Consider the following 14,651-nt stretch of genomic DNA (forward strand, 5'->3'; position numbering starts at 1 on the left):
TAGCATCTATGATGCATTTGCATCGTATATAAAAATAAAACATTTTGAAATCTAGAAACTGAACAAACTGTGCGGCTTTCTGACATTGAGTAAGAACTTAGTGAAGTTATCTCATCTGCAACAAATGTGTGGATTTGATTGAGCGAAGGCGTTGAGTAGCGGGAGGAGTGTTTATGGTTTTGTGCGTGCGTGCGTGCGTGCGTGCGTGCGTGCGTGCGTGCGTGCGTGCGTGCGTGCGTGCGTGCGTGCGTGCGTGCGTGCGTGCGTGAGTAGTAAGTCTGAGAGATAAGCTTTAAGATAACCCAGCCGGGCCAAGGCCGGCAGCCGGGAACCCAATTTCAATAACACAGTTGTTTCGGGTCAGGCCAACTCCAGTCATTTTCAGTCTGCCTTAAAGTATCTCTGGTTCATCTCCATGGCGACTCCAAACAGCTGAAATTGTGGTCATTCAACCAAGCCCGCCAATAAGTTCGAAAACCGCTAGCCTGTGATTGTGTTCGAGAATCGCATCCAGTTGGCGATTTATCTCACACAGCGCCTGAGCCTGAGTGTTGGTAGCCCGACGTAACCCGTTGCACGCGCCAAGCAGCCTCGAAAGCTGCCAACGTTTTCCAAAACAACTTGTAGCTGTGATTGCTGCAAAAGGTGGATCTACAAAGTATTGACATTGATATTGATTGAAAGTGGTGAATACATATGCACATGCCAATTTACAGTGTTTTATTTCTAAAAAATAGCTTTTTATATTTTTCTCATTTCACTTCACCAACTTAGACTATTGTGTTCTGGCCCATCACATAAAATTCTGATTTAAAAAACGTTGAACTAAAGGCTGTAATGAAACAAAATACGTAAAAAGCGAAGGGGGGTGAATACTTTTGCAAGGCACTATATGTTTGTCCATGTGCTCTTCGCCATGAAGACCCTCTACAAATGCGTGACCAACATCTGGAAAGATTTAGTGTCACATCGTGCTACTGAACTTGACAAACTTATCGACATGACTTAACCATGAAAGACACGTTAATGTGAAACACGTTTATCCCTTAACTATGCGTAGAATAATTAATTCCTTAGTTAAAGACTATTCGTTAATTATATAAACGTATCATCAAACAGCTCACCCGTCCACACAATCATCAGAGACGTGTGTGGTCTGAATTCATCGAGAGCATCTCACAAGGCCCGGTCCTCCCTGAATGGGCAGAAATGATGGAGTGGAAGATTGTTTTTTTTTTTTTTAATGAATTGATAAAAGAAGAAAACTGGAAAGTTCTTATTCTTTTTGGTATCATGATGAGGTTGTTAAATGCACAAAGAAATTCAAATACACAATAAATGACACTACAATTCAACAAAGCTAAATCATGTGTTTGATTATACTGTAAATGACATATTTATCATGTTTGTCACCCATACAGATAAACCATCTTCCATTGTTCAGTTGAGCGTATTACAAGTCTTTAATTCTGCAGCTACACCTCAACTACTTCTATGTGCCCATTTTATCCTGTTTAGGGTCATACACTAACCGGCCACGTTATTAGGTACACCGGTCCAACTGCTCGTTAACGCAAATTACTAATCAGATGGCATTTCTAATCTGCTGCCATCACATGGCAGCAGCTCAATGCATAAGGCATGTAGACATGGTCAAGACAATCAGAATGAGGAAAAAAGGTGATTTAAGTGACTTTGAACGTGGCATGGTTGTTGTTGCCAGACGGGCTGCTCTGAGTATTTCAGAAACTACTGATCTACTGGGATTTTCACCCACAACCATCTCTAGGGTTTACAGAGAATGGTCAGAGAAAGAGAAAATACCCACTGAGCAGCAGTTCTGTGGGTGCAAATACCTTGTTGATGCCAGAGGTCAGAGGAGAGTGGCCAGACTGGTTTGACCTGATAAAAAGGCAACAGTAACTCCAATAACCACTTGTTACAACCGAGGTCTGCAGAAGGGCATCTCTGAATACACAACACATCAAACCTTGAGGCGGATGGGCTATAGGAGCAGAAGACCACACCGGGTGCCGCTCCTGTCAGCTAAGAACAGGAAACTGAGGCTACAGTTCGCCCAGGCTCACCAAAACTGGACAACAGAAGATGGAAAAACGTTGTCTGGTCTGATGAGTTTCCATTTCTGCTGCGACATTTGGATGGTAGGGTCAGAATTTGGCGTCCACAACATGAAAGCATGGATCCATCCTGCCTTGTATCAACGGATCAGGCTGGTGGTGGTGGTGTAATGGTGTGGAGGATATTTTCCTGACACACTTTGGGCCCATTAGTACCAACTGAGCATCATGTCAACGCCACAGCCTACCTGGGTATTGTTGCTGATCATATCCATCCCTTCATGACCACAGTGAACCATCTTCTGATGCTACTTCTAGCAGGTCATAAAGTGTGAATCATCTCAGACTGGTTTCTTGAACATGACAATGAGTTCACTACTCACATGGCCTTCAGTCACCAGATCTCAAACCAATAGAGCACCTTTGGGACATGGTGGAACAAGAGATTCGCATCATGTTTGTGCAGTCGACAAATCTGCAGCAACTACGTGATGCTATCATGTCAATATGGATCAAATTCTCTGAACAATGTTTCCTTGTTGAATTTATGCCATGAAGAATTGAAGCAGTTCTGAAGGCAAAAGGGGGTCCAACCCGGTACTAGGTAGGTGTATTTAATAAAGTGGCCGGTGAGTGTATATTGCCTGAGTTTATCCCAGTTGACATCGAGCAAAAGCCAGACTGTTGTTCACACTCTCATTCACGCCTACGGTCCACTTTAAATCAGCAGTTCACACGGTATTCATGTCTTTAGACTGTGAAATCCAATCAAAATGTCAAATGTCAAAATCAATTTGTGAACAGGCTTAAAGAGCTTCGAAGGCTCATATGACTCCTGACATCGAACATTGTAAATCTGCACCAGAGTGCACATGATCCAATGCAGCGCTCATCACCGACAACCATGGAAGTGAAATCGATTTGAATTTTCACAATCCTCTTTGCTAAACAAACGGCATGCAATATTTGTTGTTATGCTCCTTACTGCTTTCATGGAGGCAAACCCAATCAACACCCAACACTGGGTTCAGCTCATGCTGCGTTCATACGACCACCCAGTTAACAGCTGAGAGCTTAAGTTGTGATCCGGAGTCTGCAGGGTTCAGAGACATCAGCAACAATTCAGCAGCTCTTTCTTCAGCTCAGCTACCACCTCCAGGAACACAGTTAACATTGTTTTATTCAATTATTAAGTTTATATAAATCATAAAACCCAAGTTTCATTATATTTTTTTCAATGTTGTTTAAATTAAGATTTCTATTCTGAATCTGTAGTTCTGTAGGATACAAAAACGCACACACACACACACACACACACACACACACACACACACACACACACACACACACACACACACACCACCCAATGAAATAAAAGAGACTACCAAATCAAAAACTCCAACGTAACAAACCCTGTCTCTTTGATTGGGGCGGTCTACCCTTCAGATTTCAGGGTACTGTGACATCACAGACCCAGATCAGCGTATCTTTTCAAAACCTTTTCCGGATCTAGTTTAAATCATGTCATGTGATTTATAGCTGTTCACACTGTCAAGTAAAAAAAAAAGGCTAAAATGTGAGAAAGTACACCCTGTCCAGGGTGTTCCCCTGCCTGTCGCCTGTAATTAGCTGGGATAGGCTCCAGCAGACCCCCGTGACCCTGGACAAGATAAAACGGGAATAGAAAATGGATGGATGGGCGGATCTTCCAGAGGAGGAGACAGAACATTCTGGAGAGAATCAGGGTTGATAAGACGCAGAACTGGTGTGAACCAGCGAGCTGCATCGCCTGAAGGAAAGTGGAGCCGACCTGAAAGCTTAAATACATATACTTTCATAAGAGAGTCGAGTAACGAGGCAACAAAGGTAGAAACCCAACATAACTCACCAAACAGCTACTAAATAAGAAAAGTCTCATGAACTCCAGATTTCTGACCCAATATATGTATTTTTTCTTCTTCATTTATCTTTTGTGGATGCTGAAAGTGATTATCGTCAACTAGCAAAACACTGATTTATGTGGATGCTAAAGGGCTGCATAAAGTCTTAAAACATGACGCCACGGGCTCCTGACCAGGCGTCAGTCTATAATGACTTGAAATCAATGGTTTGTTGGATCTGCTTCACTTGAACAGCAAATCAGTGAGACGGATGCTTTCGGTCGAGTGGAGCGTGATCAGCGGTGCGTAAGGGCCAGCAGTACCAGTACAGAGGTCCAAATTCAACGTGAACTTGAACTTTTAGGACAGCATCTATAAATCTTGAGGGCAAAAGCAAAAACTTCACAACACTTGCAGGACAATGCAGAGAAAAAGTCAAAATTCATCCTGTAAAGCTGCATTAATAAAAACCTTCAGGAACCTTGCAAATGACATCAGATACGACTAATAATGAGTACAGCGTACATGTGACTTATTTTATACAATGTCAAATATACATATCTTATAGTAATGTCTCATGACTGGGACATGAGGATGTCTCTGAGGGGTGTGCTGACATCATATGTGTGAGCAACACCAAAGCAGAAAATCTTGCATGAGCTGACTGATAAAGCAGATCTCATCTTGGTCTGACCTCAGTTTAGCTTTCGATGTGGTTAAGAGGTGAACAGAGAGTGCGCTTGAAAAAAAAACCCTACAACCTATTAAATATGGTACATATTCTTTAGAGACTTTTTAAATGGCATCTGATTCCCCCGTAGAAACAGAGAACCAGGTAAACAGGTTGTGATGTGACGCTGCAGCAGTCAGGTGGCTCAAGTTCATTGGCTGATACAAAGGTGGGTGAGCCATATCGGAAGCGAGGGGCGGAGAAGTCAGCCGGTGAGAGGCCTTCGTGTGTTATCAGACGGAGTAAACAACTGTTATCAAAAAAGAATGCAAAAATATATGTGAAGGAGCTAGAACCCAAACAGAGAGGTGGTTACATAAGAGACAGAAGTCACAACAAATGCAGTATTTCAAACTCCACCACAGACAGGATGTGTGTTACAGTGGAGGAAGAATTTCCAACTGGTGCATAATTTGACTTATTTATTGTTGTATATATTAACTATAATAAAGTGCGTTTTTCAAACTGAAATTACAGGCTGACTTCAATCATATGTGTTCTGTTGTTGTTTTGTGGAGAAACACACCATTTTATTCAAAAATGTAAGTGTTTATTTTTTTATTTACTAAGAATATAAATCCCATTAAAGTCAGTGGGGCTTGTTATGTCATCTTTTAAAGTAGTGAGTCTTCTTCCCAAATTATAGCCAAATTAGAAAGTAGAATTAATGTCATGTGGATGGCACTTGTTTGTTTTATTTCCCCCCAGGCTGGTGTGGATTTGCGAAATTGGGCAGCACGTAAATGTTGCTCTTCTCCCCATATTCATGATGCGAAGTACAGTATCATCAGTTTCCATGTGTATATTTATCACTGTGGAGGATTGCATTCTTTGCAGGTTTGTTTCGGTTCCAGAGAACATTTACTTCGGATCGTTGCTAAATGAGCCATTAGCAACACATTCCCTGCAACAAAGCAATGATTAATATATCTGTCAAGCAGTAATCACGAACACAACATATGATTTAAAATCACCTTTTTTTGTATTTCACACTCCTTCTGGTAGGGCCTCCTGCAAGCTTCCTTAGTGTTACATTATTACAGATACTGTGACGTCTCGGATGATGAGATTTCGGCTTCTGCTGAAGCTGCATGAAACATCATGAGTTCAGTTCTTGCCAGGTTACGACAACAACTCCTGAATGGAATCATAGTGATTTCTGGAGATTCTCTCATATTTACTCTCTGCTGCACATCCACACGACCCAACACCTTATCAACTGCCCCACTGGAGAGAGGAAAGCGCTATAAATGTTAGGGATGCTATCAGGTCCAATGCTACTCTGTAGAGCTCTACTTTCTTAGCCGTCGTGTTCCAGCCACCACGTCCTGAATCTTCACACCTGAGGTTGCTCGATGAAATCAGCTGCACCATATTTGTTCCACTTCCTTTCAGGTTCTTTTTTAATGGGAAATCAATGTTGTTTCCCTCTCTGCTTTTTAAAAGATCTTCTAAACCCTTGATTCTAATTAATGGTCATCGACAGCATGTCATCAATGTCTACACAACTCTATTAATGGCACAGCCATATTTACCAGCTCTCCTGGACCAGAGTTGGAGACCCCTGATCTACACTACACCACAAGTCGCATCTACTGTTAATTATCAATCTGTAACCAAAATAACTGGGAGGATATAGTAACAAGAAGCTGGAGCAACTCTGAAAGGGTCCTTTGAGGCTGCAGACTGGAATGAACTCTGTGAACCGCATGGAGATGACGTGACTGACTCAGGCAATGACTGTGACAGACCACATCACAGGTGTCCAATTTCAGTCCTCAAGTGCCAATGTCCTGCATGTTTCAGATGTTACCCTGTATCAACACATCTGATTTAAACAAATGGATCATTATCGGTTGTTATCAAGGTCTGCACAAGTCTGTTAATGGCACAGGCATTTGTGTCAGGGAGTGCTGAAGCAGAGAAATATCTAAAATATGCAGGACAGCGCCCTCGAGGACTGGAGGTCGACACCCCTGGACGAGATTAATGTCATCAAGGATCACATTATCCTCACCGGGACATTGAAGCACTTACCCAGTTTCTAGCCCTGGATCACCAGTGACCAGAGGGAACTGCTGTACAAAGAGACGTCCTACCTTGTTCTAGCATCTGCACATTTCATCTGTCTATCATCAGAACCATAAACCAGCAGTATTAAAATATCACATCATGAGAGGGGGACTCTCACTATCCCAAATCCTCAACAGTCCCACCCATATCTGGACAAACCATGTGGAACAGTCAAGATCCTTTATTCTTTCACGTTCTTTTGCCCCCAATGATTCAGTTCAGCCTCCACTGGTATGTAATGAGCTTCAAAAAAACGCAGATAGCGTTGTTGGTGGGTTGACCACCTGACAGACCACAGTTTGTGAGACATTTTAATAATTGGAAATAAATTGCTAAGTCATTAGCTCATGTTTGAAAGTATGTCAGATGTCCCTTTTACTGAACTTTATTTATAAAGTGCTTTAATCAATCAATCGATCAATGCATATAAATATTCTCATTATTTAAAGATATTAATTCATATTTATAAGCATTGTAATGTGTTCAGTTTATTCGCCCAGGTCTGTATTCCAGGAATGTTCTGCACGTTTGCATTCTTTCAACAACATTCACAGAAGCTGCAACATTAGATTAGCTTATTAAACACTGCGTAGTTATGAATAATGGCAGCAGCGCATGTGTGGACAGATTTTCCCATCCAAATGACTAGGAAAGTGCACCCAAACTTTTGACTGCAAGTGTAAGTGCAGAGTTTAGTGAGTGACCTCTGAGTTTGATACATTCGAAGCAAATAAAAACACACTGAACTCACAGTGAGCAGAATCTGTCTCGGGTTGTGCAAATACCACACTGTGTGGACAGTGTGGTGTTTCAGTTTTGCCAGTCATTGCTTTCTTTTATCCTGTAATTTAATAACAATTACACAGAAACTGTCACAAATTTCTATTTGATTATAATGCTTCATATCTGTTGAAATCACATGCTTAAATACCATGCCTTTATAGTGGATTAGATTAGAAAATAAAAAGAGATTGATATAAACATCTAATTAAATCTGAAAATAAATACCAATTAATATAATAATTTGATTTAGTTTTTATATATAAACATTTCTATGTTTCTTTTTTATTCAGATGTTAGATTCACCTTATATATCCAGAGTATATGGTGTTTCTGGACTTCATTTAGGACGTGGAAAGCCTTACATTAATTCCTCCGGGACATGAAGATCAGCTGTCTCCTCGCTTAATCTGAGTTTTCTGCTCTCTCACCATCCCTTGCGTGTATGTCCATTTCTTGGCATGCTATTGTTCCATTTGATACTATTACCGTAAACTGATTACAGGACATCCAGCACAGGTGACCTTCCCTCGTGATTGCGTGCGCTTTAGTTTATTTTCCGGTAACATGTCTTGTAATCACAGTTCCTAAAGTGGGAAGTAAAAGGAAGTTAGGGTTGTTATTTATGGATCAATAATCTTTGCATTTACAGCTACCATACAGATTCCTAAATAAGGGCACATTGGTGCCATTTGTTTTGAAGCAACAGGGACTGGGCAAAGTGTATAGATAAAGTTAAGGCTTTATCTTCTTCTGAGGAGAAGCAGATACATTATGACTGGTTGAATATTGATGGAGAAGGAAGCTGTTCTCTGTATTTTCTGTAAATCCTTTTAGTGTGGCTTTGATTGTATGCTTTAATGGCGTTTTGTTGTTGTTGTTTTTGGACAATTGTCTCACAACAGTTCAGAAGAAAATGATTTTTTCAATATGTAGGTACTGGCTGCTTGAAAAACAGGTGAATTGTTGCTTGTTGAGTTTGTTCATATTGTAAGTTAATAATAACAAATGATTCTTTTCTGTAGGAGGCTTACTTATAATAAAATCTTAGTTACAACTGTAACTGGGATTTAGGCCATACTACTTGTAACTGTTTTCCCAATGTATTGTTGTTCATGTATCCATGTTCTTTTTGTTTTTTTTTTTTGTTTTTTTTGTGTTTCACTCATAGTGACATGTACAGTCTTATTTGCTCAGGAGTCAATATAATATAAGTTGTAAAAACAATATCCCATGCACACTCACACACACTTATTTTTTGTCTTTATTCTTTATTATTTATATATTGCATTATTAGTTTGCCATCACTTTTGTGTAGTTTTACTTTCTGTTTTTTTGTATGTTAATTTTGACATGAAATTTTAATATCTTCGGTGGAGGCTTCAAATAAGCCCATTTGTGTTTTTTGCCTCTTCCTGCACCTATAGTGTTTATCATTGATATGTCCTGTATATTTTTTTAAAACTGTGCAAAACAATAAACTAAACTAAACTAAACTAAAACTAAACTATGCAGCACAAAACGTATGTTTGGTAAACAATCGCCTTCTGTGGCCTGATGACGACAAGCGGGGCAATAATCAAGTGAACACGACTCACGTGATGTTCAAAACAAAATATTTCCCCTAGTCATGCTGAACCCTCTCATCTGACGGAGGAGACAAACCCAAATCAATACATGACTCACTGGTCGATTATCATTTCCGAGTATTGGAATAATGCTGGGAGAAAAAAAAAGCTGTTATTTGACCGTGACACTGATGTGAGTGTTTATGATTTACAACAGCAGGTGCGAATGTTACCATGAGGGGGTTATTGATCCTTTGTTGCCTCTGTTTCAGCGTGCTGTTATGAAGGTGTGTCCGCTCAGCCAATCACGGCCGCTTACGTCACGCAGATGCGGGAGGGTCGCGCTGCGGCTCCTATAATAAACCCCGACACCGAGCCCCCCAGCTCACACTGGAGAAAGAACACCACAACGACCACAACACATCTACAATTCAGAAGAAATTTAAAAAAAGAGATTTTTTTCCAACCTTTAGTCTCCCCCGACCAGGTCGCAAGATTTTACATCGGATAGCCGAGGGTTGAGATTCAGCTGTTTTCCTTTTGGAACTTCATTTTTCTTTCTTTGCATCAAACTTTAAACTTACTCTTCTAAAATGTTTCCAGAGGCAAACAAAGGGTAAGTAGTTTAAACTTGTGCACAGATTCTTATGGCTCTTCTCTGCCTCTGCGGCGAAACACATGGCAGCTCCGTGAGCATTTAATATAGCAGAATGTGCGGGCCAGGGGCCAAATACAGGTCAGAGAAAAAAAAGAAAAAGAGAGAGGAGTATCGTGCTCATGAAATGTGAGAAGCAGAGTTCACATGGAGAAACCCCTTCTCTCAGTCAGGAGTGTATATGTCATTTCTAACTGGCTTTATTTCTAATTCACAATAACTAGTAGTAAAAGTCTTTATGGTACATTTTGCTGGAATGTAATTCAATAAGTTTCCTGATATTTTCAGTGTGGTTTACACAGCATGTACTTACCTGAAACTTGCATTTACTCTGGATAAAAATATCAAGAATGCTTGTTGGAATTACATGTTGTGGAGGTCCAGACCAGTGACCCTGTGGCCTAAATCTGTAATGTATGTTTTCATTACCTATATTTGGACGTCTAACTCAGATGCTGCTCACAGGAAACAATAATAATAATTATTATTATTATTATTATTATTAATGATGATAATGCGAGTCAGAAAGAGGTTGACTCTCTGCTCAGGAGTAAAGGAGGACACCGACATTAACCTAACCTCTGCCCTTTTTTTTTTTAATGCCATCCAGCTTCAGCTATGAGGACTGTAAGGCCACTACCGATTGGCTGATGGCCCAGGCGGACATCCGCCCCACAATCGGCGTCGTTTGCGGCTCAGGGCTGGGAGGGCTTGCTGACATGTTAAAGGATCAGGTGGCCTTCAACTACAAGGATATCCCCAACTTTCCTCAGAGCACTGGTGAGTACCACTACAACAAAGGTTCCAGTTCAGGATCCCCCACCACACATCGTTGAGATTTACTGACTATTTTATCCTTTTTTATTGTCAGTGCACGGACATGCAGGGCGACTGGTGTTTGGCACCTTAAAAGGAATAGCCTGCGTTTGCATGCAGGGTCGCTTCCACCTCTATGAGGGATATCCAATCCAAAAGGTGAGAATATCATACTAGATTTGGAGAAAAGAAATCTAGTCACTCAGTTAAAACAACCTTTAAACCAAAGCTTCTGTGTGTGTGTGTGTGTGTGTGCAGATCACACTGCCTATGCGCATCTTTAAATTGCTGGGCGTGGAGACGGTGATACTAACCAATGCAGCAGGAGGCCTGAACCAGGACTTCAAGGTGGGAGACATCATGATAATGAAAGACCACATCAACATGCCCGGCTTTGCTGGCAACAATCCCCTGGTTGGACCCAACGACGAGAGGTAGGTGTTTAAAATCTGCAGTCTACTCAAACATCCAGCTCTTGTAGTCAAGGCTTTTGCATCGTCTATAAACCAGGCTTTCCTGCATGCTTCCTCTCACCTCCTTCCTCCTCTCCTTGCAGGTTCGGTGTGCGATTCCCCTGCATGTCCGACGCATATGACCGCCAGCTCCAGCAGCTGGCCATGGACGTGGGGCAGGAGCTCGGTTATGGAGACTTCCTGAGGGAAGGGGTGTACTGCGTGCTAGGGGGACCGTCATTCGAGACAATTGCAGAGTGCCGTATGTTGCACAAACTTGGCGCCGATGCCGTTGGTGAGTCATTTATGATGATAAAGCCCAGCCACCTGCACATATAAACAATCAATGCACTGACCGTAATTCTGGCACCTTCCTGTGAGCCATTGTACGGTTCTTGGAAAGCTACAGAACTCTATAAACGGGAAAATTGAGGCTCATCAGGTGAAAGTAATTTAAAAGCTTGACCAATTCCAGATCTTAAAACGTTGCGTTAACACTCAGCAACCACGGGCTACTGATTATCTGGACCGCAGCACGTTAAAAAGAACTTGGTTTGCAAAGCAGAGGAAGGATAAGGAAGTTATAAAAAGATTGATCAACATGCCTTCTGAATTAAATTTTGTGTTCCCAAACATCATTCAACAATGACAGCAGAGGAAAAAGAGATTCATTTAGCTCTTTTTGTATTGAAAATGTTCCAAATGTGACGGTAGCTCATGAGTAGCCCAAATCTTATCTTGACATCTCGCCTCATCTGCTTCACATTAATCCTGATCTCATCCTCTAAACAGGCATGAGCACAGTCCACGAGGTGATCGTGGCCCGCCACTGCGGCATGCGCGTCTTCGCCCTGTCGCTGATCACCAACCAGGTGGTGACGGACTACGACAGCCAGGAGAAGGCCAACCACGAGGAGGTCCTTCAGACGGGGAAGGAGCGGGCGGAGCAGCTGGAGCGGCTCGTCTCCACCATGGTGACCCGGATCGAGCACAACAACAACAACTACGTCTAAGAAGCAACCACGCTGGTTCAACTGGTTTAAAAACAATAACAACAATAACAATAATAATAATAATGATCATAATCAGTTTTGACTCTCTCAAAGGCTGCATGTAGAACTTAATAGCGCTTTCATTTCATTTTTCTGTTCCCTTTAAAAACGCACATTCCTCTAATTGGTGGCTCCACCATAAAAACGCCACTATTGTTGTTTTTTTTTGTACCATTTTAAACGAGGCGTATTTTTATTCTAACTTATATGATCATCGTGTAAAATGTCTGCAATTTAACTTAACAATTATCACAAATCTGCTGTAAAGATCTTAATGTTACTACTTTGTTGAAACGTGTACATGTGGGTGTATTATTACCTGTTTTTGATATGACTATTATTAAAAAGCTATTTATTACCATATTTACCTTTGTTTGTCCTTATTTGACATATCCTCTTACAATTTGACTACCTTTCACTTATTTGTTTCTAATAACCATAACATAAGCGACTATTTCCAACTTTTACAAAAGGAATGAGGATAAAGATACAATAAGTTTTATCTCCCCACGTTTATTTCCAAATAATGAAGACTTACAGAGAAAGTTGCACTTTAATCCCATGGACTGATGCAGGGGTTCAAAGGGACCCAGACTATGGCACGTCAACATGGCATGATGTTACGTGAGCATTATGCAACAGAGATTGAGGCCAAGACAATCAGATTATGATACAAAGTTAAGAGTTTGGCGGTTGCCGTCTGAAGTGCTCCAGACGCAATGCTTCCATTCACAAAAAGCAAACATTGACATATTTGGCGGAGGAAACAATGCTGTTTGATTGTATGAAACACTTAAAAGGCTGAAATAAAAAGAATCAAAACACCGCTGATCCTTTTGTTTAGAAAAAGAGACAGGTAAAGTAAAATTCTTGCTGCAAATCATTGAGGCGGGTTGCCCACTTCATTCTGCATCCATGCAACAGACCCATGATTCTTACATAACTGTTTACCTTCGCCTTAAACATTAAACTCCAAGGCAAAACTAAGCAAAGTCGACATCCCATTTTCAGAGAAATCTAGCTCCAGCCATCACAAAAAAGTAAAAGATTTTCATTTCTCCGGCACCCCCCTCCCCCCCAACATGATGCAGAACAGTCTAAAAGTGTCATGCATAATAACAAGCAAGTATGTATTTAAACTAAAACAGAACAGGATATAGAAAAGTCAACACATTCTTTATAATACAGTGCAACACCGTCGTCTCTGCAAAAACTGCAGTGGGGCGAGTTTAACTAGTGGACCCCTAATGCTGATTTGGGGGGGGGGTAGGTTTGGCACAGGTTGTAAACAGAGAGCCCCCAGGCCAGCGGTGCTACTGCCAACGCCCGCTACAGGTGAGTAAACACACTCACATACACTGAATTTGTCCCAAGAAGGAGCTGGTTGCTTTTTTTTTTTTTTTTTTTTGAGGTTTTGTGTTTTATCAAGTTGTTTAAACGGTTTCAAAACCACTTTGCTGGAAGTCCATGTTTTTCTTCTCTTCAATGTATGTGCATTATTGCAACTAATGTGAATTCTCTTAAAGAGAAGGGCTACAAGAGAGAGAAATGTACATGGTAGCGGCCTCTCAGACCAGAATGAGAACAACATGGACTCCTGAAGTCCAGAAACGCAGATTTACAACTTAATTTGGTTCAGACTGAGAATGTGATATATATCGCAGGAAGGAAGTTCAAAAGCATTTAAAAAAATAGATTTGGGATCGGAATTGAAAAGACTGCGCTTTTGTCCTCAAGCACAAGTGATTGTATCTGTCTGTGGAACCATCCTAAATGGAGGAAAACAAGAGTTTTTCATTCTTAAAACAGTACTTGTAGTGGAGAGTGAAGTGATTGCAGGGGTTGAAGTACAGAGCGGTGCTCAACCAGACACAAATTGGAGGTTTTGATTAGCTGAATGGCACATTTTAGCACGTCAAATGTGTGTAATCAGCAAACATTCAAATAAAAACGTTGGCCTTTCAACTCATTAAAAGAAATAGACTTCAAAAAAGTAAGAAACTGAATCTTTACTGGGTTGCAGAAAAGTGGTTTCTGTTTGGAAAGAGAGTCAGGTCCTTAAATATCTGGGAAAAGTGCTGCACCGCTGGCACTGAACATTTACTAATGAATGCATGATGTGATCAGTGTGACTACCTAAACCAATTCAAAGCAACACTCGAAATGGTAAAGATTGTCGTGAGATTTAGTTTCTCATAGAAGGACTTGCGAGGTGCAGTGGTCAAAGAGCGGACCGCTAGGCTACAGGAAGTGCTCTTCTTTTGTTTGGCAAGAAAGGTTCAAACTGGCAACGCGTTTCCAACGCAGGCACTGCAGCGATGAGTCCAAGTGTTGTTGTTTCTAATCATTGGAGGGTCTCAGCGGCGAGCAGCCCAGAAGAGAGGAAGAAAAGGTGGCGAGAAGGCACTTCTGAAGCAGCAGATACTGAGCCTGGAGCTGGATGTAGTGCAGCAGTTACGGGAATCCATTCATCATTAGGCAAACATGGTCAGGGTGATCCACTGCAGAGGAGAGGAAGGCAGGTCCAGGGGTGATTATTACAATCAGTAAATATGCAGCAGAATTCA

General features: G+C 41.3%; 2 protein-coding genes across 2 annotated transcripts in view; one reads left to right on the plus strand and one right to left on the minus strand.

Annotated features, from left to right (window-relative positions):
* Positions 1 to 9,570: 9,570 nt before the first annotated feature.
* pnp5a (purine nucleoside phosphorylase 5a) lies at positions 9,571 to 12,447 on the plus strand. Its single transcript, XM_061709596.1, has 6 exons — positions 9,571 to 9,725; positions 10,375 to 10,544; positions 10,636 to 10,739; positions 10,839 to 11,014; positions 11,137 to 11,327; positions 11,825 to 12,447. Exons 1-6 carry the CDS (start codon positions 9,703 to 9,705, stop codon positions 12,043 to 12,045), a joined length of 885 nt encoding a protein of 294 aa, XP_061565580.1. The 5' UTR covers positions 9,571 to 9,702; the 3' UTR covers positions 12,046 to 12,447.
* A 139-nt stretch (positions 12,448 to 12,586) lies between these two features.
* Positions 12,587 to 14,651, minus strand: part of capn1 (calpain 1) — a 29,035-nt gene continuing 26,970 nt past the window's right edge. Inside the window, exon 22 of the mRNA XM_061710526.1 lies at positions 12,587 to 14,585. Coding sequence (XP_061566510.1) covers positions 14,559 to 14,585 — 27 coding nt within the window. The 3' untranslated portion in view covers positions 12,587 to 14,558. The remainder of the gene's footprint in view (positions 14,586 to 14,651) is intronic.

The sequence above is a fragment of the Cololabis saira genome, chromosome 20 (assembly GCF_033807715.1).
Source record: "Cololabis saira isolate AMF1-May2022 chromosome 20, fColSai1.1, whole genome shotgun sequence".
In the NCBI taxonomy this organism is placed as follows: Eukaryota; Metazoa; Chordata; class Actinopteri; order Beloniformes; family Belonidae; genus Cololabis; species Cololabis saira.

Excerpts from the sequence above, each read along its gene's own strand:
- pnp5a (XM_061709596.1), top strand. The coding sequence starts at position 9,703 with ATGTTTCCAGAGGCAAACAAAGG. Across the intron at positions 9,726-10,374 it reads TTTCCAGAGGCAAACAAAGG|CTTCAGCTATGAGGACTGTA; the intron begins GTAAGTAGTTTA and ends AATGCCATCCAG. Across the intron at positions 11,328-11,824 it reads ACTTGGCGCCGATGCCGTTG|GCATGAGCACAGTCCACGAG; the intron begins GTGAGTCATTTA and ends TCCTCTAAACAG.